At 36.8% G+C, this 26451-nt stretch overlaps 1 protein-coding gene across 4 annotated transcripts in view; it reads right to left on the minus strand.

Annotated features, from left to right (window-relative positions):
- RIPOR2 (RHO family interacting cell polarization regulator 2) overlaps positions 1-24399 on the minus strand; it is a 127008-nt gene extending 102609 nt beyond the window's left edge. For 2 of the 4 annotated variants that reach the window (XM_056823524.1, XM_007487860.3), the window contains exon 1: positions 24058-24395. In XM_056823524.1, the coding sequence (XP_056679502.1) occupies positions 24058-24118 (61 nt within the window). In that variant the 5' untranslated portion in view covers positions 24119-24395. Of the gene's footprint in view, positions 1-24057 lie in introns of all 4 variants that reach the window. The other 2 variants (XM_001375399.5, XM_007487858.3) reach the window with 2 other exon arrangements.
- Positions 24400-26451: the final 2052 nt, after the last annotated feature.

The raw sequence follows: 26451 nt of genomic DNA on the forward strand, positions 1-26451 counted from the left end.
AACACCTGTGATACCCAGTGGAATCACGCGTCGGCTATGGGATAGGTGGGGGATGGGGGGAAGAAAATGATCTTTGTCTCCAATGAATAATGCTTGGAAATGACCAAATAAAATAAATAAAATAATGTTTAAAAAAAAGAGGTGATTTTAAGACATGATTAAATTTTTTTTTCAATAACTCTGATCATTTTGCCTGCCTCTGAGTTATTTGTAACAAGAGGTAAAGAGTCCATTTTTGCAACTGCAACTGAAGTGAAGCACTATAATAATCCTCACCTCCCACATTTGTAAAATGTTAATGGATGGGACACAACAGTCTCATACAAAAGGAACTGGGAAGTTGATCCTAGGGCATGGTACCCCTGGATGGCTCCCAAGCGGGAGCATCTCTCATTTGTAACTCTTCAGCTCACTTAACAATTCCACCAGAATAATCTAGATTTTGGTGACATTTTTAGACCCAACATCAATAGTATAGAGGTTTGGGGTTTTTTTACACTCCTCTGCCACATTTTTGTAATGATGGCAGTAATAGATTTTTAAAAACATCTCAGCCAAGACTGAAACATTGCTACACCTGAAAAACTTGTGACAAGTATCCATTAGTTTCTAAGGGTTTTTAAAATGTGATACAGTGTACTCATATGAATCCTAATGTTAGTGGGTTTGTTTGCTATTGTCATTTAATGGGCTATTGAATTTTGGGGATTTTGATACTTCTTGAATGTGTACTACTGTCCTTTATAAAAAACTGTTACTTTGTGAAAATCATTTGAACTCACAGAGTGGATCATAGCTAAGTTTGAAGAGGAAATGAATCTCATTTTTTATGAGAAACCTTTGTATTCTACCTTTCCTTAGCTGACAGAGTGTGTCAATGATTTTAAGGTATATATTTTAGATTTTAAAAACTTTTTTATTATTGTTTTTGCTTGCATGTGCAATATTCTATTTCAGTTTTATTTTTTCTCTCCTTTTTGTATTTGAAGGACATGCCACCAGAATTAAGAAGATTTTCTTTAAAATTTTTTTTTATTTTGGAGTAATATAAGTTAAAATACATATTTGATATAATATTAATACATACTCAAAAACTTTAGACTATGGAAACCTGCCACTTATTGATAAATATTATGGGACTTTGATTAATGATTGTGTCTGATTCCAGGAAAAGGGAACAAAAGAGCCATTATATAGTGCCAAGAAGCACAAGGTCAAGGAGAGAGACCAAACAATCCCAACAGGGCTGATAAACATCTGCACAGTGCCAAGGAGCACAAGGTCAAAAAGGACCAAAACAATCCAGGTAGAATTGATGAACTTCTAGACCAATACAAAAGGACTTGTACCTAGTGTGAGACTTGAGGTTGTGGCACTTGACAAATGTTAAGATGCAGGACACCTTGTATCCACACTCTTTGTGAAATACTCACAGACAAGTACTGAAGTTTGGGTATTGTCCTGACTCTCCCTATCCCTGAGAGTGAAGGTAAAATCAGACCAGGGAATGACACTTCCCTATCACACAAAAATCTAGTCCATTTTTCTCTCTTATAATATGGCAATTTCCTATAGTCTTGGATGCAAATGGGTAAGTGAAGTATTATTGCATTTTGTCCTACAGACTTGTGGGACATAAATCACTTTAACTGAGTCCTGATTCAAGGACCTGCTATAGGTTTATTTTCCTTTGCTTAAAATTTTTACACATAAGACTTTGATAGTTATATTTCATCCAGAAGTTATATTTTCTCTTTTATTTGGATATTTTTTATTTTTCTTGCTAATTGATTCATATACTTCATAACTCAGCCATGCATCCCTAAGTTTTTCAACACCCTCTTCAAGAGGGGAATGTATTATTATTCTGAAGTGCAAAGTTTAAATTCTTTTTGAGAGTAATTTTAGGTTAAGAAACATGACACCTCTCTGAATCCAGAAAGTGAACTGTTTGGAGAAGGCACCATGAAGATGCCTCCACAGACCACACACTGCATCAAAAGATCCAGAGTGAACTTTGGGATGTGGTGATCTGAACTGTGTGGGGTTGAAAGCAGCTGTTTTGTATGTATACTTTTATGCCAAAGGTGACTGCCCCCAACTGGCTTTTCGTCAGTGCACCTAACAATCATTAGTTTTGTTCTCTTTTCCTTTTATCCCCAAATTATTGTAGTTTAAAAGTTGGTTATGTTTACAAGATCCATTGGAGAGACCAGTTTTGCACAGATCTCAGGGAGGAATGTATAATTGGAAGTCTGTTACCCTAAAAAAGAACTACATTTCCTGGGAGCCCACTGACATCCTGTTGTTATGTACTTCCTGTAGACAGGGGATATTAGGTGGGGATGTGGAGGGTCCCACCCTCTTTGGCATCTTGGCTCGATGGTGGTGAGTGGGATTTTCAACAGGCTGATCAGCCATGGGCACATGGTCTTTATTTTGTATCCCTCTTATTTCTTTATTTCTAATGATCACTAATCAATCCCTTAAAATATAACATTTTATTATTGACATTAATTTTAATTTTAACACATCTTTTAGCACCTGTGCTATAGGTTTACCATCACTGGCTTAGGTTATCCATGCTTTTTCTTTCTTGATTTTGCTTCTGACCCACCTTTTCTACCTTGCATCCACAGGGATACCCTCCCCTTATCCTTTTTTCAGTTCTCTTTTATATATTGTTTATGCCCATTATAATGTAAGTTCCTTTCAGTTAGGACTGTGTTTTATTCTCTTGTCTGTATTCTAAGAATGTAGGATAGCACCCCCCCCCCTTACTTGTTATGAATAATTAGTGATGTCAAAAAGTTATCTCTGATATATCTTTCAAAGAATCTTACATATGTAACTTAGATTCAAATCTGGATATTTGCCCAAAACTCCTCATTAGAGAGAGAATGATGCTTGAATGTGGCTTGCCTGTATGAGGGGCAGAGTTAGCTACAGAACATAAAGAGAAACTTTTTCAAGAATAGAAAAACATGATTCTAGATTCTCTTTAGGGAGACTATAGAAAAAAAGAAAAAAGATTTTGGAAGGCAAACATGGAAAGGAAAGCTCAATCTTCAATATATCTCTGATCTCTAGCTTACCTACTTAAAAGACTATGGGGAATTTCCACTGTGGAAGAGATCAAGGCCTCTTGGTTGAGCTGAAATATTCACTTATAGTGGAAGAGCTTGTTCACTCATTTAAACAAGTGAATGAGAATCAAAATAAAAAATCAGAACTTCATAAAGGGACAGATTAACATAGAGCATTACCATTTCCTAAGGATATTTAATTGAAATAAATCAACTGCAATAAGAACACCAAAAACCTTGAAATCAACTCAGCCCGCAAACCCTTGATCTTATAAAATGAAAAGACATAGCAACCCAAAGAAACATTATTTTAGAGTAAAAACTTGTTTGTAAAGGCTTGTGAAAGAGAATGGCAGGAGATTATAATCAGTATCATAACTTAAAATAGTAAACAATAAGAAAAAAATAAGTTTGTAGAAATTTTGGCAATAGATTCAGCTAAGCAAAATCATGTCAAGACATTTAAGAATGAACCTGGAAGGGTGACAGGCAGAACAAAATTGAAAAGATGCATTGATATTTTCATGGCAAACTGTTTATTCCTTCAATAAGAGTAGAGTCACTACATTTCGTCTCTAACATCACAGACCTTGATATACTGAATGAGATGTAGAAATAAGAGTAAATAAAACAAAATTGGGGAAAGCAGGTGTACTATAACAAGTATATCTAGAAGATATGCTTGGTTCCAAGCTAGAGACAACACAATTTTTTTAGTTTATTGAAGGAATAATTCTCAAGATATTTAAAAAAGGAAAGTATACTACATCTAAGTATTGAGGGAGATGTTGAGATCTTTGAGCCCACCTTCTCAGCAACTTTTCTAATCTGAGATGTCCTGGGGAGGGACTGGATGATGATGATGATGATGATGATATATATATATATATATATATATATATATATACACATACATACATACATATATGACATATGCCAGAGGAGGTCGGGATTTTTTTTTTTTTTGCCTCTCTTCTGGCTGTGCCCTAGCTCTTTCTCATCTAGTCCAGCTGCCTAGCTGCTTGTGTTCTTTTGGTATCTGTTTGGACTATGAGGTAATCTATTAGCTAGTTAGATTTGCTTGAGTAGCCAATTAATAAACTAACTTAAATTTAATATATATATATAGCCTCCTAAGAATTTTATTTTTTTATGGAACCAAGACTGCCAGTTATATCTCTGCAAGTAGGAATTCAAAAGGAGGATCCAGAAGTGTCTTCTATAAGGTTAAAGTCAGAAGAAATACTTTATTTTCATAGATGAAGGAGAATCATCTCCAAATTCTACTATAATGTCAAAACTCATAGTCCAGAAAAGGAAAATTGGGACACTCATGCACTGTTGGTAGAGTTGTAAACCAGTACAACCATTATGGAAAACAATTTGGAACTTTACCAAAAGAACTATAAAACTGTGCTTACTCTTTTATCTAGCAAAACCACCACTAGTTCTGAATCCCAAAGAGATTTAAAAAAAAAAGGGAAAAAGACGGATTTGTTCAAAAATATTTGTGGCAGCTCTTTTTGTGGTGGCAAAGAATTGGAAATTCAGGGAATACCCATCAGTTGAGGAACAGCTGAACAAGTAGTGGCATATGATTGTGATGGAATACTATTGTGCTGGAAGAAACGACAGTATAGAAACTGAAGCAAAGTGAAATGAGTAGAACCAGAAGAAGATTGTACCTAGGAACAACAATATTGGAAGAATGATTAACTATGACCAAGAAGAAGATCCAAGATAATTCCCAAGGACCCCTAATGAAAGCATACTTAAAAAAAAAAACAAAACAAAACTTTATTTTTCCTTTCTTTAACTTTATTTTTTTGAGTCTGTTTTCTTTTGTAATGTTTTAATACAAAAATGTGCTTTGCATCACTGCACATGTGTAATCAGTATTAATTGTTTGCCTTTTCAAGGAGGGGAGAAGGATAGGAAAGGTGAAAAGTATGTGGAACTCAAAATTTTAAAATTAAAAACAATTTAAATTTTTTCATGTAATTGGCAAGTATTTAATGAAATAAAATGTATTAAAAACAACATGGGAGGTCATATAGATCATACTGAGAAAATGAAAAAGAAGAGACCTCTGATAAGATTAATTATTTATATCTTGTATATAGATTTAGTTTCTTGCAGTGAAAAGTTTAAAGCTCAAAAGAGGATTGCTTCCCCATGAAAAATAGTTCTTTACTCCAGATTTTCAAGAATATAGTGCTCTACTTTTGGTACTCTCATCTCTAACCCTTTCTATGAGCAGGTTTTTTTTTTTTACCTCCCCTCTAGCAAGTTACAACTGCTCAAAAAAGGCTTTAATGGAACCATACATTCCAGCTTCTTCTCATGCTTAGCAACTAGGACGTGCCAAGAAGCCCCTATAAATAAGTGTGTTCGGGTGTGTATGCTGGTGCTTTTATGTTCTCTCCCTGCGGTTGTTGTTTTGGCAAGCTTTCCTCATTCTCATTAATATGCAGGCAAAACCCCTGCAAACTTGTTTTGCGGTACTCAGTAGTTGAAGAAGACAAGAAAGAAGTCTGCCAAGGAGTGATCAAAGCTGAGTTAATCTCCTCTAATCTCATAACCAGAAGATGATCCATTTCTAATATGGGGAAGATCCCAGAGATCCAACACTACTCACTGATAGCTCCTGAGACTTCATGGAGTGTGTGTATGTGTGTGTGTGTGTGTGTGTGTGTCTTTTTGTGGGAGTCATGGCATGTGTTTGTAGTCTAATAATAAATAACATTTATAGAAGATTTTTACAAAATGATTTATATGTATTATCTCATCTTAAACTCACAACTCTATGAAGTAGGTACTGTTGTCCCCATTTCACATATTAGGAAACTGATACTGGCAGAGATTAATGATTTGCTCAGGATCACACAACTTGTGTTGGAGATAGGATTTGAATTCAGGTCTTTCTGGCTCCAACTCCAGAGCTTAATTTACAACATCAATCACCTAGTTGTCTAGCCTAATGAGCAACCCAAGCCTCAATAAATAATTTCAGAACTACATGGGATAGTGAGCAAAATGAGTAGAAGCAAGAGAACATACAAAGCAAGATTTAATACTTGAAGAAATAACTCATGAATTTTATTTCTAGAGAATGAACTGAAAAATGGAAACATGAAAGACAAATTTATATATATATATATTGGTTTGCTTGATGATGCCTTTCTCTGATGCAGGAAGGGGATGAGACACTTGTAAATAAATTATATTAATAAAAATAATAATTTCAGATCGGTCCCAGTGGTAAACATTTTCAAAGGTATCATAGATTTAACCAATGGAATTGTACTAGAATCATATTTCTGAATAATAAAAACTCTAATCTTTCTCTATTCTTCCCCTAATATTGGCAGAATGGGCTGTTTTTGGAGGACTAACCTATGTAAGTTCAAATAGACTCATCTTTGGAGAGCTGGTCACAGTGTAAACCTTTTTAGAGGCTCAAGTAACTCATGAAGACACCAATACAAAATAAATTCCCAGGGCTTAAATACATATGTGTTGGGTGAATGGAGTCTTCCTAGTAAGAAACATTCCTTCCATGTCTGAGACGTGGAAATATTATAATCTACATCTCTGGAGAGATAGCCAGAGGGGGAAAAACTAGAGATCCCTTGACTAAAATTAAAAAAAAAAAAAGATCTCTCCAATGTCAAAGTCACTTGCAATATCATCTTGTTTTCTCTTCCTTTACAGATCCATCCACCTGTTAGGTTTCTGCTTATGGCCCTGATTCATTGCCCTGTCTTTGCTGGGCTTTCCAAACTATCTCATCATCTTTCAGGAACTAAGAATAAAACAATGTGGAGGAGGGAAGGGGGACTCTTAGGTTTTCTTCTAAAAATAGCGCTACTTTTAAATTGAGATGTGACTGAACCAGAAGCAATGGGGAAGTGGGCCAGAGGGAGAGAAGACCAAAGGAGCTTCAATAACAAGGGATGGATGATTTAGAGGCTGGTGCCTAGAGTATATGATAGTTATTGATGCAATTCATATACACATTGTTTAACTTAGGTTTGTGAAAGAATCTCAGAGTTGGAAGGACTTTAGATATCATCTATTTCAACCACATCGAATCACTGATTTAGATACAGACAGCAGGTTCAACTTCCTTATCTTTCATACAAGAAAAGTTATGAACTAGAAAATGGAATAGCAGGTAGGTAGTTTAGAGGATAGGATGCCAGTCCTGGAGTGAGGAAGACATCTTCCGAGTTCAAATCTGGCCTAAGACACTTCCTAGCTGGGTGATTCTGTGCAAGACACTCCATCCTTTTTGTCTTTGTTTTCTCATCTATAAAATGATTTGGAGAAGGAAATGGAGCAAACCACTCCAGTATCTTTGCCAAGAAAATGGGGTCATGAAGATCTGGACATGACTGAAATAAGTGAACAAGAACAACATAATGTAGGGACAAAGTGCTACTTTCATACTTTGTCATGTTGCAAATGATGGATGATATATATATATATATATTATATATATAATATATATATATATAGTTACCTATTTATTAAACACTTACTATGTTCTAGGTACTGCTCTAGGTGTCAGGCATACAAAGGAAAAAAAAACCAGTCCCTGCCCTCAGGGAGCTGACATTCTATTAGAGAAGAGAGCATAGATGCACATATATATAAAATACAAACAAAATAAAGATAATAAAATTAATGATAGGCAGGATGGTATATTGGAGAGAGGGATAGTCCTGGAGTCAGAAGGACATAAATTCAATTCCTTCCTCCAACACCAGCTACATGACCATAGGTGAGTTCCTTAAACTCTTAGGGTCCCAGACAACTAACTATGTGCCAGAGATGAGAGTTGCTGATCTGTACTTATGGAGAATATTTTCAAACCAGAAATCCCTTACACAGATGAATTCACAAAATAGAACCAATCCCCTGACATCACCCCCTTCCCCACTAGTAAATTTTAATGTATGTATACATTATTTATATATAACTGCACATGAACTCACATGCACACTAATGAAATTTTATTATCACATGAAAAAGGGAAGAATTTTTTTCATTTAAAAATTTTACAAGTGGAAACTACCAGAAAGGCATGGTAGGTTTGTACTTAATATTTCCAAAAGAATCTGTGGTCGCATACATTTTTGTGTACTTGACCAATTACATTTTCAGCTGGCATTATCTTTAAATAACAAAGCTCAGTTTTTCTCAGAATTACTTTTTCACAGAATTCAGTAACGTGGTGATGGGCAGGCAGGTGACTGTGGTATGTCTGACAAAAGTAAACAGAGGAAATGGTACTAGAAGGAGGGAGAGGGGTGGGGTAAATGAGAGAGATGGTGTAAAAACAGAGGAAAGGGAGGGCAAGAGAGAGGGAAGAGGGAAGGAAGGAGAAGAAGGAGAAAGGAAGGGGGAAGGGAAGGAGGGAGGGAGGAGAGAGAGAGAAGAGAAGGAAGGGAGAGAGAGAGGGAGAGAAAGGGAAGGAAGGAAAGAGAGAGAAAGAGAGAGAGAAAGGGGAGGGGCGAGAGAATCCCAAAAGTCTTAGTGTGACTTTAAGGTTTATTACCTTTAGAAGTATAAATGCTACAAATTTACAAAAAGCCCAATGTTTGAAAGATTATTAAAAATTGTAGAATGTTGATATGCTTCTTATAAAAATTCAATTTAACCATCATCTTGTGCTATGCATCACTTTACTCAGATTTTGACCTTTGCAAGAACTTTCTTCAGCAGCTGCTCAGTGAAGGGAAACATTGCATTTATAATCCTAGCCTTTTAGGATCATCCAAATAATGGAGTCTTCATGTATACATGACAATTTTGAGATGGGTCCAAAAGTAAAAGTCTAATGGAGACAGATCAGGTGATGAAGTGGCAAGGAATACCTTATCTACCAACTGGTTTGAGAAAATGTCATCTAGTAACTGTGCTATATGCAATGCATAATAACAAATCTCTTGTCTCATTATAAATTAAATTTTATTCAAAAATTCACAAAATTAAATAAGAACCAAAGAAATTTAAACAATTAAGTTTTCAAATGATGTTCATAGCATTTATACTTCTGGGGTTATTGATGCTTAAAAGTGCCCTAAGACTTTTGGCAGGGGTGTGCTGGAGCCAGGTCACACCAGCTTCTGAGAGATAACTATTAAAATATCAATGTGAACATTTACACTTTGGCAACTGGCAAATGCTACAAATCAGATTTCTTGTTTTGTTGATTGTCTAGGCTTAAGAAAATGATGGAAAAATATGAATAATGTAGATTAAACTTTGAAGTTTAATCCTCTCTCTCCCAGCTAGTTTTAAAAAAAACTTTACTAGCAATACGTCTGCTTTTGGGAAACCTCATATATGTCTTTACAATGTCTCTCTATCTCTAATACTTTTAGGTAAGAACAAGGTAACAATATTAACCCCAAAGAAAACCTTCAGAATTCATATTGCGGTTGGAGAGTAGGTTGATGGAAAGGGTTAAAGGCAAATAGAAATGAGTTAGGAAATGATATATTTACTCTGCATCAAGCAATTTCCATTAGTCTCTGTCCCTGTCTACCCTACCACATGGCTGACATTAGATAGCAGCTGGGCCAGCTAATGCATGACCCAGTGGAGCTAGCTATTCCCAGTGTAGCTTTTGAAGTGATTAATCTCAGCAGCCCCATTTTAATCAGCTTGTGTCTTTGATTAAGCCAACTTTTCCTGGTTTGTGACAACTGTCAGAAATTGGAAGAGCAAGGAATTAATTCCACTGGCTGGGGGGAGGAGCAGGGCAGCTGAGCAAAGCATCTAACATTTATTAGTCAGGATGGCAAAAATCAAACCCTAAAGACTAGAGATTAGATAAGAACAGTTCTTTTTCTCTGGTGTTCTTTTTTCTCATGATAGTCTGAAAGCAGTCTGGGGCACGTTTGCTTAGGAAAAATCCTCTCTGCCCCTTGCTGTATTTTTTATTTGATCATAGTTCCTTCAGCACATAATTCTAGTAGGAAAGAGAAAAAAGCCAGTCATAGAAAAAGTTTTCTACCTGGGGGTTTATATATACCTTATATACAATATTCTCTTCCAAAAATAATTGGATTTATGGATTGATTATAAGGTATTTCTTTGCTGTTCCTGAGATTAGATCCCAAAAGACTGAATTGCAACATCATAACTTTAATCTTGGGGGTTCCTTTAGAGGTCACCTAGTCCAACCTCTTCACTTTAGAGACCTAGACAAGTAAAGTAAAATAGGTAAAGGGGTTGCATGAGGCAGAATTTGAACTTGGGGTTTCTTAACTAAAAGTACTCTTTATTGATAGTACACTGTGGAGACATGAGATCAGTACTTCTATTAATAATGGCTACCATTATATAGCTCATTGAAGTTTGCAAACTACTTCATGAATATTATCTTTTTATCCTTATCACAACCCTGGAAATTAGGCAGTTTTATAATAATCGCCCCCATTCCATAGATGAGGAAACCGAGGCTGAGAGAGGTTACTTAACCCAGAGTTAGGAAGCTAGTTAAGTATCTGAGGCCAGATTTGGGCTTGGGTCTTCCTGGCTATAGGTCCAGCAATCTATGTGTGCACATGTGTGTATTGGTGTCAGAGTTAGTGTTTCCTAATGGTTATTTCACCTCCATGGCATAACTGTCTAAACACTTTGGACTTAAAGGCACAGAGGGAAAAGAAATATGGAGTGAGATTACATTTTAGCCTTATTTCTTAAAAACAAATTTGCAGTTACCTACCTATAGTATGAGGGGAACTAGGTGTTGCACTGGATGGTGTGCTAGGCTTGGAGTCAGGGAGACCTGAGTTCAGATCCAGCCCCAGAAACTTCTTGGCCTTGTGACCTTGGGTAGGTCATTTAACTTCTGTTTGCATATGGATTGCTGATCCACTGGAGAAGAAAATGGCAAACCACTCCAGTATCTTTGCCAAGAAAATCCCATGGACAGCATCAGTCCACAGGGTGATGAAGAGTCAGATGTGACTGAACAATGATATGTATAGTATAGCATATAGCTACAGCACTGATAGCCAACCTATGGCACAGGTGCCAAAGATGGCACACAGAGTGCTCACTGTGGGCATGTGGCTACCCTTTCCCCCTCCCCCATCCCCAGAGTTTATTACTAGAAAGGCAGAGGGACTCTGTTCCCCTGCCCCTCTCCATCATGCCTGACAATATTTTTCCCATCCCCTACCCCTCTGCCCAGTAACCAATGGGAGTGCCCAGGGGGTAAGGTGGGCAGCTCACAGGTGGCAGAGCTGGAGAGGACCAGAGCACTCGAGCCACTCCCCTCCACCTCTCTACCCTCACTGAGGATATTCCTCACTTCCCCACCCCTCCACCCAGCAGTCCAATGGGAGTGCTTCTTCCCTCCCCTGTACAGGGTAAGAGGAGGGCAGGGCACTCAGTCTGTAGAGGGGGTGTGTCTAGCACTTGGTCTAGAGGATGGGGTGGGGGCAGGGCCTGGCACTCTATCTCTAAAAGGTTCACCATCACTGACCTATAGTATATTATTACATTTGCATATGTTATTGACCCCCTTAGAAGGTAAGCTGCTCGAGGGTAAGGAACATCTTCACTGTTTCTTTGTGAGATGGGAGTACTAACCACTGACAACTCCTATTATCCCATTTTATAGTTGAAAAAATTGACACTGAGGTTAAGTAACTTGTCCAGGTCACACATCTAGGAAGTGTTGGGGGTTAAATTTGAACTTGGGTCTTCTTGACTTCTGACCCAACACGGTGTGCTCTGTGGTGCCACTTAGGCCTCTATGCCACCCCTGCTTATATATACCCAAAGACTGTTATAATGTAAACAAAAAATCCACTAAAATAAAATAAAACCAAGATTACAATTGTTTCGTTTTCTAAAAATACCCCTTTCTATCTTCAAATCAATACTGTATATTCATTCTAAGGCAGAAGAATGGTAAGGGCTAGGCACTGGGGGTTAGGCACCTTGCTGAGGGTCACATAGCTAGGAAGTATCTGAGGCCAGATTTGAACCCTGGGGCTCCTGTCTCTAGACCTGACTACCCACTGAGCCATCCAGCTGACCCCAGGACTCTGAAATTGTAATGACCAACCTTGGTTGACAATAGAGGTGAGAACATTCACCTCTGTCCTTTCCTTGCTGTTAGGGACACTATGACTGAAGTATCTTACAGTAGCTGTCAGAAAAGACCGGAAGGTTTTGCTTAATATTTTTATTCACTGGGTGGGGAAAGGGGGCAGGATGTGGTTTTATCTGCAAAAGGAGTTGAGGTAAAAGCAAAAGCATCCATACAGATTTTTTAAAAATTGAGCAACTGGTTGATTAGATGACCTTTAAGGTTCTTTAGAGCTATAAATCTATCATCCTATATAAATGTAATTTGTTTTTATGATTATTGTTATAATGTGTTAGAAAGATTATTTTGTTAAGTTTCCTTTTTCTAACCACAGGAAAAGGTTCCTCTTCTAAATATGAGAAGTTTGTGATGATGAAACTGGCAAGGGTGCACAGTGTCTTTGTGACATGGCCTCCATCACTAGGAGATGTGCCTGTCTCATATCCTGCCTCTTCTACCCCATCAGATGACTGTTTAGCTATCATGCCGTGGAATTTATTTGCCTCCCTTGGAAGTAACATAAAACCTTGTCACTCTGTTCCATAGCACAAAGGGAAGTGGGAATTTCACTCCTCATGAATCAAATCACAGAATTAACATCAATTCAATATTATATATGAATATGCTATATATAATACAATAACATAATATAACATAATTCACTACATATTAGTATATTGCATATTAATAGTAAATAGAATAATAAATCACATATTACATCTGTATATCTCTCTATAGCAATTAAATTATAAAGTACTTACATGTCAGTCACTGAGCAAGTTCAAAATTGAAGTCTCTGCCCTCCAGGAGCTTACATTCTCCTTTTTTTTAATTAAAAAAAATTTAATGACAAATTTCCATATGAGTTTTCTGAAGTTATATGATCCAAATTGTCTTCCTCCTTTCTTTCCTCCCTCCTCCCAGAGCTGGCAAGCAATTCAATCTGGGTTATACATGTATGATAATGAAAAGCATCTTTCCATCATATTCATTTTTTTGAGTAATCTTACAAAACCAACTCCCTAAAACATATATACATATAAGCAAGTGATAAATCATTTGTTTTCATCTGCATTTCTACTCCCACAGTTCTTTCTCTGTAGGTAGATAGCATTATTTTTCATAAGTCCCTCAGAATTGTCCTGGATCATTGAATTGCTGTTAGTAGCAAAGTCTATCACATTTGATCATTCCACAATATTGCAGTTACTGTGTATAATGATCTCCTTGTTCTGCTTATTCATCTCTGCATCAGTTCATGTAGGTCTTTCCAACTGTTTCTGAAATCTTTCTGTTCATAATTCCTTATGGCACAATAGTATTTCATCACCATCATATACCACAGTTTGTTCAGTCATTCCTCAATTGAAGGACATCCTTTTAGTTTTAAATTTTTTGCCACCACAAAAAGAACAGCTATAAATATTTTAATACAAATAGGAAGGAACTTGCTTTCTATTGGGGAGGACGTACTGAAATCATGGAACTCATGATTCAGAATGGAACTCAGACATAAGCTAGTCCAATCTGAACTTAAATAAGGATCTTGGCTATATCATCCCAACAAATGATCATCTATTCTTTACTTAGAAATCTCTAATTGGAGTGATCCACTATTTCCCAGGTAACTAGATCATTACTAAATCTGGACTTCGTTATGTATTGTCTAGACACAAATTGTCCCTCCTAATGTATTCAAAGTGGTTTTCTTTTTGATACCATAATCTGGGTTCTCAGTTTTATGTTCAATATACTCCTGGCATAGCTTGAATTCATGTTATCCTTCTCTCTTCCCTCCCACATCAACTCATTCAAATTAGAACCCTTTTAGTTTGTTCTTTTCCACAATGCATTCAGGGACAGTTTGGTTTAATAGGCATCTTTCTTTTCTTTCATATCTAGAATAAAAAACAAAAACAAAATACTTGCTCCAGGTTTAGCTAATTATAACTGCTTAGTCAAATTCTGTCATCCCAAAATAACCAAGATGCTCAACAAGTTGACACTTGCCAAGCACTCTAACATGAGACGTGATACATATTTAGTAGGGCAAATCAGAAATCTTTTTAAAAACATTTGATAAGTCAAACATTTCTCCCCATTGTACCCATGTGTGAAATCCACAACTTTGTTAAAACTGATTATTTTCATATTTTCTCTTAGTACATAAAATAGTATAAAGTTTCACAATTAAATCCAAATCCTACAGAGGACTTGGACAAAATGATTTGCATAAATCATTATTTGTTTAACATTCAACCTCTGCTGACTACAAAAGGATGAAAATTCCAAATTCATTTATAATGTGTTTCCTCAGAAATATTCTACTTCTTGTTAGCTTTGCTCCTTTCTAAGTGGGCAATTTTGATATTACTAAAGGTCTAAGTGACATAGAGTTCACTATAAATCAATGGAATGGAAGACTCAGTGGACAGCATTGATGTCATCTACTATTTTAATTCATGCCCCTAAAGTGACACACTCCCTTTGGCACTAGCTGAAGCTTCCTAGAGATCTCTGGGTAGCTGGGAAGAGAATGCCTTCCAATAACCCAAGGCAGTAGCCAAGGGGCATTAATAGTTCTGTCAATATTTATATATGTTCAAATTCTGCGCTATGGACTGATGAAGAAAAAGACATCTATCCAATGTACAAGTTATTCTTTTGAAAAATGCCAGTTCACACCCTTTGACTACTTCTTAATGTTTTTTCATGCTTCCTACATGCAAACAATTTTTGTTAAATGGTGTTTAGTCTTTTTCATCTTGGCAAATGAAAAAGGAATTGCCTTCTCTGTAGCCTTCAGATACTTTTCCTACTTAAAACTCATCACTTGAGAAGTTCTAGCTGCTACTGAAAAAAAAAGCCAAGGTTAAATATTTTTTTATACCTTTCCCCAATGTTTTCAACACAAAGGTATTGCTTAAATAAACTAAGGTCCTAGATTTCATTTAACACGTATTAAACACTTGCATATGCAATGCACTATGCAAAGTGTTTTGTTTTACTTATTTGTTTTTTATGATTGCTTTACCTTTTTAATTTCCTCTCCCCCCCTTTTTTTTTACGTTCAAGGGGTGCTGAAGGAAAGGAGAAACAGCTTAATTTGGCAAAACCACACTTGATTATAACATTTTATATAATTGTTTACATGTAGCAAATATGAAAAATATTAATAGTCAAAGGATATGAACTTGTATCTTTCAAAAGTTCTCAATCATATCAGAATACTACAAATAATAATAGCTAATATTTATATTGGGGCAGCTGGGTAGCACTGTGAATGGAGTGCTGGGCATGGAGTCAGGAAGACTCCAGTTCAAATCCAGCCCCCAAAACTCACTGGTTGTGTGACTCTGGGGAAGTCACTTAACTCTGGTGGCTTCGTTTTCCTCATCTGTCAACTGAGCTGGAAAAGGAAATGGCAAACCTGTATCTTTGTTAAGAAAGTTTCAAAAGGAATCACAAAGAGTCAATCACAATTGATACAACTCAACAACAACCACCATTTCTATAGCACTTTTTGCTTTAGAAAGTGTTCTATGACTGTTAACTCAATTGATCAAAACACTAATAATAAGACAAATTCAAATGGAAAAACCCCAAGTGGCAAAGACAACAAAAGACAACAATGGTAAATGTTGGCAGGGCTGTGGGAAGATGTACACACTAGTGCTCTGTTGGTAGAACTTTGAGCCATTTTGGAAATCAATTCAGAATTCTGCTAAAAAGGTCAATAAACTATATATACATTGACATATTGATAACAGCACTAAGCATATATTCCCAAAGAAGGCAAGGACATAGGGAAAGTTCCCACATATACAAAATTATTAAGAGCAGCATTTTTTTGTGTAGTACAGAACTAGAGGCAGCATGGCCTGGTAGATAGAGAGCTGACTTTGAAGTCAGGAAGACCTGGGTTCAGGTACTAACTGGCATATACAGTCTAGGTGATGTTAGGTCATTCAATGAACCTTTCAGGTCTCTAGGCAACTGTTTCAGATTTTATTTTTATTTTTAAAACCTTAGGGCTAGGCAAAGGGGGTCAAGTGACTCTCACAGGGTCACACAGCGAGGAAGTGCTGTGAACAGATTTGAACCCAGAATCTCCCAGGTCTTGCTCTCAATTCACTGATCCACCTAGCTGCTCCTTGTCTAAAACTTTTAAAGTGTTCCCTCACTCAAGAATTTCCTGTACCAAAGAAAATCACGGGTCTAATCCCTATTGGAAAGGAATAGAAGGAACATGGGAACACACAGTTTGGAAGATGGTCAAGCAAACTGTGGTGTATTAACATAGCCCAATATTATTGTATCATAAGAAAAGATGAACATGAACCAATACCAAGTGAAATAAGCAGGATCAGGAGAAGAATTTATTGGATTGCCACAATATTGTCAAGGAAAATGGTAGTGAAAGACTTCAGAATTCTGATGGCTATCATGACATTAGAGAACTAATGGTAAAGCATGTCTCCTTTATCTTGGCAGAGAAGTAAAGAATAAGATGGGTGTTTTAAAATATGGTCAATGTGTCTAGTTGTTGGCTTGTGGACAAGGAAAAAGAGGGCAATTAGGAAATGACAATAATTTTTAAAAAATTTTAAGAGAAGGGAATTAATAAAGTATTTTTTCAACAAAACATTAAGTGGTCAGTTACTTAATCTTTTATAGTAGTGTACTTGATATGACAAGTTGTGAATGGTCTTGAAAAGAGCTGTGAGAAGATAGGCATATAAATAAAGTCTTGGAGCTGTGAATTGGTCCGACCATTCTAGGGATCAATTTGGAATTCAATTAAGAAACTGACTAAACTGCCCCATCCCCTCTGACAAGAGATCCTAGCCATAAACTGTGGAAAGAGCACTATTTGTTTTGGAATGAAACTCACCTTGAACAAATCTTAACATCTCTTCAGGTTTGAATTTCCTAATCAATAAAGTGAAGGAGTTGGATCAGATGGTGTTTAATGTCCTGTTTAGTTCTAAATTTTTATTATGTGATAGTCAATAAAACATTTATTAAGTAGTTACTACTAGGTTTTATGGGGCAGCTAGGTGGCTTGGTACAGTGCTGGCCTTAAATCACAAGATTCATCTTCCTGAGTTCAAATCTGGCCTCAGACACTTAGTAGCTATGTGACCCTGAGTAAGTCACTTAACCCTGTTTGCCTCAGTCTCCTTATTTGTCAAATGAACAGAAGGAAATGGAAAACCACTTCAGGATCTTGGCCAAGAAAACCCCAAATGGGGTTGTGAAGAGTTGGACATGACTGAAATGACTAAAGAAGAACAACAAAAAGCTCTGTGCCAGGTACTATGCTAAATGCTGGGAATATAAAAGAAGGTAAAAGACAATCCTTGATCTCAAAGAGCTCATTAGTCTAATGGGAGAGACAACATGCAAACAACTTTGTACACAGAAGCTTTATATAGGATAAATTAAAAAATAATCAACAGAGAGAAGATATTAAAATTAAGAGGAGCAGGTGTCAGTGATGGCTTCTTGTGGAAGTTGGAATTTTCCAAGGATTTCAAAGATAGAAAGTGCTGTACACACCAAAATATTTATTGCAGCACTTTTTTGTTGTAGCAAAGAATTAAAAATGATACTCATCAGTTGGGAAAGTACTAAACAAATTCTGGGATGTGAATGTGATGGAATCATTGAATTTTAAGAAATGATGATTAGGAAAAGAATAGGGAAGCAATGGATGACATACAAACGGATATAAAACAAAATAAACAGAACTAGGAAAATAATATAAACAATGGTTACACCAATTTAAAGGTAAAAACCACTGAAGTGAAAATTGGAGTGGAACGTGTAAAATTATAGAGGTAGAATTGTTTGATTTAATTGATGTATTGATTAATTTTGTTCAATTGATTTCTTCTTTTTTTATTAACAAGGATGGTACTGTTGGAGAGATATTAGGAAATGAAGATTATATAAAAACAAAAGATAATCAATAAAGTTAATTTTTAAGAAATGTGCTTTGTAATGAGATGGTTATAAGTTATTACTAAATTGCATATTAATAAATTATATAAGCTTAGAAGCTAGGGATCCTGTTATTCTTCTTTGTATATCTCAGAGTCTAAAATAATGCTAATAGGTCCAAAAATTTGTTCAATTGAATAAAAGTCAATTGTTCTGCCAAACTCTTTCTCTGTAGCTACCTAGTATGGCACAGTAGGCTGAGTGAGCTGGCTAGGCAGAAAAGGGGCAAGAGTTCTCATCCCTGCTCTTATTTCTGGGTTAAACCTTGTGCAAGTCACTTGCCCTTTCCGAGCACTAGTTCCCTTTTCTGTGGAATGGAGGAAATGATAATACTGAAGAAAAGATAAGGATATGGTTTAAAAAAAGTGAGTGAAGTGTCTTCTTACCATTAATTTGCTGCTCTCTTAGGAGCAGAAAGTCTTAAAGATGCGATATGAAGTATATCTCGCCCCACCTCTGCAGAGATGTGGAATGTGGGTGTGGAATGCTGGATATGTATCAGACTTTCAATATGTTGGTTGATTTTATAGAACTGGTCAAATCCCATTTTTCTTATTCTTTGTTCCAGAGGATTCCTCTCTGGGATGGAGAGCAGAGAAGGAGGCTTCAGCAAATGCAGGTGATATAAAAAACATAAGATATCAATAAAAAGATTTTCAGAGCAGCAAGTAGATGCTATCTATTAAAGAAGCCTTTTTTTCCCCTTCTCCAATCAGGAATTGTATTAGTTGTGATCAATTCTATCTCCCTTCACTTTTCAGCTCTGAGATAAAATAAGCTTTCCTGAGACCCAGTAGTCAAGGATAGGAACTCTCACATTCTAGTGCCTGGCATCAACCTCTGGTTCCATTCCAGGATTGGAACTGGGGCTTTTGCTCTACCTTGATGACTTTCTAAAAGTTATATTATAAAGGCTTGTGGAAAGCCAGTTGGCTATTCTGGGTGTCCAGAGAATAAAAGAGTCTGAGAAATACTTTGCATCCTTAACTACCTAATGATAGTGTTGCCTGGTTCTATTTTTGTGTAGTACTGAGACTGAGAGAATGAATATTTGACAGTGTCTAAAAAAAGAAGGCAAGTACGATTTTATTGGTGCCAACCAAGTACTATATACTGACTGACCCCTCTCCTGGCAAATGGCTTCCTTAACCTATGTGAATCTTGCTCTAATGAGCCCTGCTTTATTCTTTTTTTTTTAACCCCTTACCTTCTGTCTTAGAATCAGTACTGTGTATTGTTTCCAAGGCAGAAGAGTGGTAAGGGCTAGGCAATAGGGGTTAAGTGACTTGCCCAGGGTCACACAGCTGGGAAGTATCTGAGGCCACATTTGAACCCAGGACTAGGTTCTAGGACTGACTCTCAATCCACTGAGCTACCCAGCTGCCCCCTCTGCTTTATTCTTGATGGCTGACCAAGGGCCACTCCTATATGGAACTATCCTTCTTTTTCCCATCATCAACCTAACCATCATGGTGAATTATTATTATTACCCATCCAGATAACTAGCATGTCTCAGACTAGCTGGTAAGACCACACAGTGACAGAGAAGATGAAAGATCTTTAATGTGATAAGGGAGAAGCAACAATGGAAAAGGAGTCTCTGATTCCAATGACTTTTTCAGGATGTTGATAATCCAATCAATTGCTGAACCAGAAAGTAAAGCTTAACTACCTGAGAGAGAACGTTTTCTAAGTGACACATAGACAGTTGGTGCTGTTAGGGAATTAAAGCCAGGCTCCATTTGTGTCTACGTAAATGCAGCCATTTGAGGTGGCTGGTTTTGCTCTTTTTATTTTTGCTAGCTCACTTTGAAAGTGTGAACATGGTTACAGACTAATGGTTCTCTGAAGCTTAAAACTCCTTCAAACCACAGAAAAACATCACATGTGCAAAACAAAATCTAGAAAAGAAAAAGAAATGATTTAAGGGCATGCACCCCTTCCCCCCTACCCTTGTTACATTTTTCATTCTCAGTTCTTATGACACCTTTTGAGATCTGTAATTGCTTAAGCCAAATGAGTTTAAATTTATGTTCTTGTGATGGGAAAAGGTCCTTTTAAAATGTACATAACAAGAAAACACTGTTGCCCTGGCAACAAGATCTTGGGTATTCCCTTTCTTTATGGAGGAAGTATCTCAAGCTACCATAAGCTTTTTTGGATTTCTTTGATCAGATGAAGCAAGGATGGAGCTGCAGCAAGGCATTAATTCTGGTGTGTGGTTGTGCCTCATTTTACTTGGCAGATTATAAGAGCATGAATTTAGGGATGGAAAGGCTCTTACTTGGGAAGGAAGGAAAGAAGCCCTTATTAAACACCTACTATATGCCAGGGACAGTGTTTGGCTCTTTACAAATATGATTTCAAATCTTGTAACCATGGAAAACTATTCTAAATTAATTAAATAAAATTTCCAAAAAACAAAAACAAATATGATTTCTTTTGATCCTTATAACAACCTTGGGAGGTAGATGCCATTATTTTCCCCATTTTACATTTGGGGAAACTATAAGAAATTAAATGACTTGTCCAGGTGTCGTATGTGTCATCGCTGGTGTGCAAGCCCAGATATGAATTCAGGTCTTCCTGACCCTAGTGTATAAAAGTGAGAATGACTGAGTTCTTCAGAAAGCTATTGTTTATTTTTTGTTTGATATTTCAGGAATGTATTTCTTAAAATATTTTCCTAAAATACATTCCATATACAGCTTTTTAACTAGAAAAATTTTCCTGCAAGCCACCACATTTTCATATTTTTTCAAGTGAATAGTTAGTTTTATGTTGTTTCGCCCAAAAATGAAATGTTTAGATGTCTTTTAATATCTTCCATTTAAAGTTTTGTGTTCTCAGCAAGTGTTTTGTCTTGTGTTCTTTTCCTGAACATTCATGAAAGAAAATAAATGCAGGCCCAGAATTTTGTAAAAAGAATGAATCTTATAGATCCAACCCCTTCATTTCACTGAAAAGGAAACTGAAGCCCTAAGGTCATTCCCAAAACTTTGTACTGTCCAATGAATGTAGGTATAATCATATAGTTTTTATTATCTAAAAAATATTTCTATTTTAAAACATAAGGAAAGTTAATTATATATTTGAAAAACCTTATAACCAAACCTTTAAAAAAGTAAATAACCATCTATTAATGTGTCTGATTTGAAATTTTATGTTTGTATATATTGAATTTATACAGTTTTATACATAGTTGCCTAAATAACTCATTTCCACATAAACTGGCTAACTCAAACTAGGATTCGGGGTGCTAAAAAAACCAACCCAGTTAAGATTTAGTTGAAATTTAGTTTGTGATTTTTGATTCCAAACTTGCAGAGGCAAATCATATAAATGAGATAAGGCACTCTAGAAAGTCCTTTGAAGGGAATAAAGCAAGAGCTAATATCTCTGAGGTTATAGAACCCCAAGGCATGGATTTTCAATTCACTTGCCCTGCCCAGCCTCACCCAGATCTTCCTCTGGGGTGGAGCCACTTTTAACTAAACTGGGAGGCCTACATAGAAAGTGTCCACAGGTGGTGAGTGAGCCCTTTAGCTTAGTAGTTGAATATAAATAAGGACAAGTCAGTTTAGGGAAAGAAAAGATAAGCTGGTTTTGGGGGGGGATGCTTGGAGGAGAAATGTTTTTGTAATTTTGCAGCTATCCTACAAAGGTTTAATTCCATGTTATGGATATTAAAACAAACGAACAAAAGAATCCCAAACAAAACCAATAACCAACCTTGAAATTACTATTACAAAAATTAGGATAATCAACTTTAGGAATGGGAATGAAACATCAGCCTATAAAGCTCTCCTCTTTGGATAGTTTTAGTGAAACCTTGGAAGACTAATATGAACTGATTGAGAGTGAAGTGAGCAGAACAAAGTATGATTCGTACAAGGACAACACTGTAAAAAAACAACTTTGAAAGCCTTGAGAACTCTGATTAAACACACCGATCAAACATGTTTCCAGAGGCCTGAGGATGGAGAATGCTGACAGAGAAATACTAGAATTAGGGAGCAGAGTTTTTGGCCAGTATGGGATTTTTTTCCTTGAGCTGTGCATATTTGTTACATGGGTGATTTTTTTTCCTTCCAATGGTGATGGCACAAGAGAAAGAGAAAATCAATTGTTGTTAATTAAAAATGTTTTTAAGTTAAATAATCCTATCTTATTCAATGTAATCACAGACTAAAAGTTTCCCATATCATTATAAAACCATGAACTAAGATGTTAGGATAGAACAAATTAACCAGACTTGATATTCTCCAAATTGAATGATTTTTTAAAGTACCTTACTTAGATACAATTGAATCAGATTTCTAATGTAAAAGAAGAAATTCAGATGGAATCCAAATTCAGGTTACCATTTCACAGAAGCAGCTCACAGAAACCTAAGAATTCTTTTTGTCTTGTCTATAGCAGACACTTAACTTGGAATGGAATTTAAATGTACATTTCTGTCCTCTTTTGTAGTTACCAATTAAACAAACCACCAAACTAGTTTAGAGAGTGCCATTCATTTAGAAGCAACTCCACTTACACCTCATTTTACAGGAAAATCATCTTCTGAAGGATCAAGAAATCAAAACTTTTCACTTAGAGGGGCCCTAAAAATGCATATATTCAAAAATGTAATTAAATGAGCCTCTATGACTCACAAAGGAAAGAGAAAGAAATGTAAATTACCACTGCAGAAGTCATAAGCATGTTATTTATAAAACATTCCCAGTTCTCTTAACAGGCTTGGAGTTTGAGAGGTGTAACAATAAATACAAAGTGTAAATGAATTTCTACCAAAATTTAGAATTAAGTTTCCAAAGGAAAGGAGCACTTCGTGCTTAGATCTTTCAGCACCTTATTGACTAAGACTGAGACCCAGGTAAGGGAAGTGACCTTGAGATGGCATTTAGCCTTACACAGCCACAGGAACCCCAGACTTTCCCCAACATTGTGCTACTGGGAATTATAACCAAACCAAAGCCCGACAACCTCTGCATGTTGGCTATTCTTCTTCATAATGCTTGCCCATAATGAAATGGGCATCTATTTAGATTGGAAAAGGAAACCTAGAGATGAAACTTTAAGTCATGACTGCAAATGCCATAGGCATATTGTTATTTAAGCACCACTGTAGGTGTCTTAGGCTTGTGGTTTACCTAAAAGGTAAACAAAGAACAATATCTACTTGGTCTCCCTGTGGCATCCATTTGGTAAATATTGAGCACCTGTTCTGTACAGGCTGCTGAATCTGATTCTCCCAGGGTAGAAAATGAATGAATAAGGGGGTAAAATAAAAGGGGAGGGACAGAAAATTAGTGCTATTACTGTACAAAGATGCTTTCTGACAAATTATTTTAAAAGAAGAAAGTATCCATATTGTTTTCTAAGTTGTTAGCCCCTTCCTTTACTACATATTAGCTCTTAAAAAAAAAACAAAACCCTTCTATCTTAGAATCAATATTTTGAATTGATTCCAAGGCAGAATATTGGTAAGGACTAGGCAATGGGGGTTAAGTGACTTGCCTAGGGTCACACAGCCAGGACATGTCTGAGACATGTCAAATTTGAACCTAGAACCCCTCTTCTCTAAGCCTGGCTTTCAATCCACTGAGCCACTCAGCTGCCCCCTAGATTAGCTCTTGAATAGTGGCTGCTATCAACATCACTAATTAGGAATGCTTAGTTTATAGTTTCCTTTATTTCAAATAAATTTAGCAAGGTCTGATTATTTGACAGGCTTGAATACTAGAAAGTTGCTCAGCTTGTCAATATCTTCCACTCCATATAGGAAAGAACTATTCAGATCTTCTAAAGTGTGTCCATAAATATGAGAAAAAACTTCTTTACCGTCACTGAAGATGTCATCATCTTCATCCTCCATACTGTGATCTTCTTCTTGGTACTGCATCTTGGGGAAGAGTAAGTTACCTGGAGTCAAGAGCTCCAAGGATGAATGCTCTAACAGCAAACAGTAAACAGCAAACAGACTAATTTCCTTTCACTAAAGTTTCCTTTGGTGAGGGCTCTTTCTGCTTCCTGACCTCCTCTTTTCAAATCACTTGTAGCCACATGAATTGACTTCCCAATCCTCCAGAAGAATGCATTCGAGGTGAGGGACTTCTCAGAAGAAGAGTTCTAAAGAGATGAGAGCTGCTGATCAGGAAGAATCAGCCTGCTAACTGCATTCTGGGATTGAAAGCAGTGAATTTTGCTTCAGAATTAACAAAGCACACGTTTTTCGAAAGAGGAAGAGGCTTTTTGCATGTGAATGGGTGGTAGGGAGAGAGGGAAGTCCTTGTTATTTGCATCTTACTCAAGTTTCACTCAAGTGACAGCTTGGCTAGTAGTAAAGCCAGCCATAAAGCTCCATCACTGTCATGCCTCTAGGCTAAGACACTTATCTTTTTCTTTTCTTTTTCCATTCAAATTTGTGATCTTTACCTACTCTTAACCATATAACTACATTCCTCTAGGTATTATTAAATTCTAAAGTCAATTTTAGTCTAATTTAATCTCCTCTTCCAAGTTCAAAACCAATCACTTCCCCCAGATGAGGCTGGACCTAATGGAGGTAACCCAAAGACCAAAGGAAGATGTTTACATCTGTCATTCATATATTTAAATTCTATTGTTCTTAGGTGACTCAGTAGATAGAGAGCCTGTCCTGAGACTAGAGGACATGGGTTCAAATGTGACCTCAGACATTTCCTAGCTGCGTGACCCTGGACAAGTCACTTAATCCCAATTGCCTAGCCCTCACTGCCTTGGAACCTGATAGTACAGATTCTAAGACAGAAGGTAAAGGCTTAAGAAAAATAAATTGCATTGTTCTTCTGCACTGAATCAAAGACTGGCATCATTTCACATTATTTGAGCATCCAAAGTCTTTTTCAGTTCTGTATGTCTGCACCAGAGATGCCTGCCTGTAATGGATTTCTTGGGAGTTCTCTCTTATATCATGTATAACTTCCAGCAGAGCAATATGCCCAGAATATGAAAATTCTAAAGATATGGTGGAACATGGCACATCCTCCGGGTAAGATGTGTCATTTTCTTATAATTGGCAGAGTCTCTTCATGGTCCCTTGGAACACAGAACAATTTCCTTTCTCTCTACAGGTCCTTAACTCCATAAGCAGGTTCCCAGAGCCAGTCTTTTATCCTGAATGAGAGCTTCTCTCACCATAGAGGAAAAGAATCAAAGAATCACAGACTGTTCAAGTTGAAAAGGACATCAGCCACAATCCAGGTTATTTGGGGAAACTGAGACAATCTCTAAGTCAACAAGCCTATATTAAGTGCTTCCTGTGTGCCAGGTGCTATATTAAGTGTCATCGATTCAGAGAAAGACAACAACAGTCCCTGCTCTCAAGGAGCTCACATTTGAATGGAGGAAACAACATAGAAATAACTTTTACAATGGGAGGGAATCTCTTCTGAAGACACTACCAGTGGGGTGGATTAGGAAAGGCTTCTTTTGTGGAAGATTTGAAATGAATTTTGACAGAAAAAGGGGAGCAGGGGGAGAAAACAGTCCAGGAAAGGGAGACACCCAGAGATCAATGACTTACCCAAGAAGGTATAGAAATCCAGATGGTAGGGAGGAGAAACTGGGTTGATCCGACAGTTCTTAAAGTTCTTATCTTAATCAATACCTAATCAATAGATTTCCTATTCCATTTCTACAGGTGGCTGGTAGTAGAGAAAGGGAATTGAGAAATCATCATCCTAAAATCACTCATCAGTCAAAATATAATCCGCTAGTCCACAAGTGCTGTGTACTCAGGACACATAACATAGCTTCTGCTTTCAGGATCATGCAAGTTCTTTGGGTTGGAGACAGTGGCAAGTCCATTAGGACAAGGGACCACAGGTGTGTCACAGTTAAGCATCTTGTTTATAATGGACTGTTAACTCCATATAAGCCAACAGTGTGATATAAGAGCGAAGTAAACTACGGGCATCTTAGGCTTCATTAAGATGTATGTTGTTGAGGCAGCTAGGCAATTCAGTGGATTGAGAGTCAGGCCTGGAGATGGAAGGTCTTGGGTCCAAATCTGAACAAAGACAATCGCTCGCTGTGTGACTCTGGGCAAGTCACTTAACCCTGCCTAGCTCTTACTCTTCTGCCTTGGAACCAGTACTTAGTATTAATTCTAAGAAGATAAGGGTCTGAGAATAAAGTCATTTCAGTTGTGTCTGACTCTTTGTGACCCCATTTGTGGTCGTCTTGGCAAAGATC

This window comes from Monodelphis domestica, chromosome 3 (genome assembly GCF_027887165.1).
Source record: "Monodelphis domestica isolate mMonDom1 chromosome 3, mMonDom1.pri, whole genome shotgun sequence".
Taxonomy (NCBI): domain Eukaryota; kingdom Metazoa; phylum Chordata; class Mammalia; order Didelphimorphia; family Didelphidae; genus Monodelphis; species Monodelphis domestica.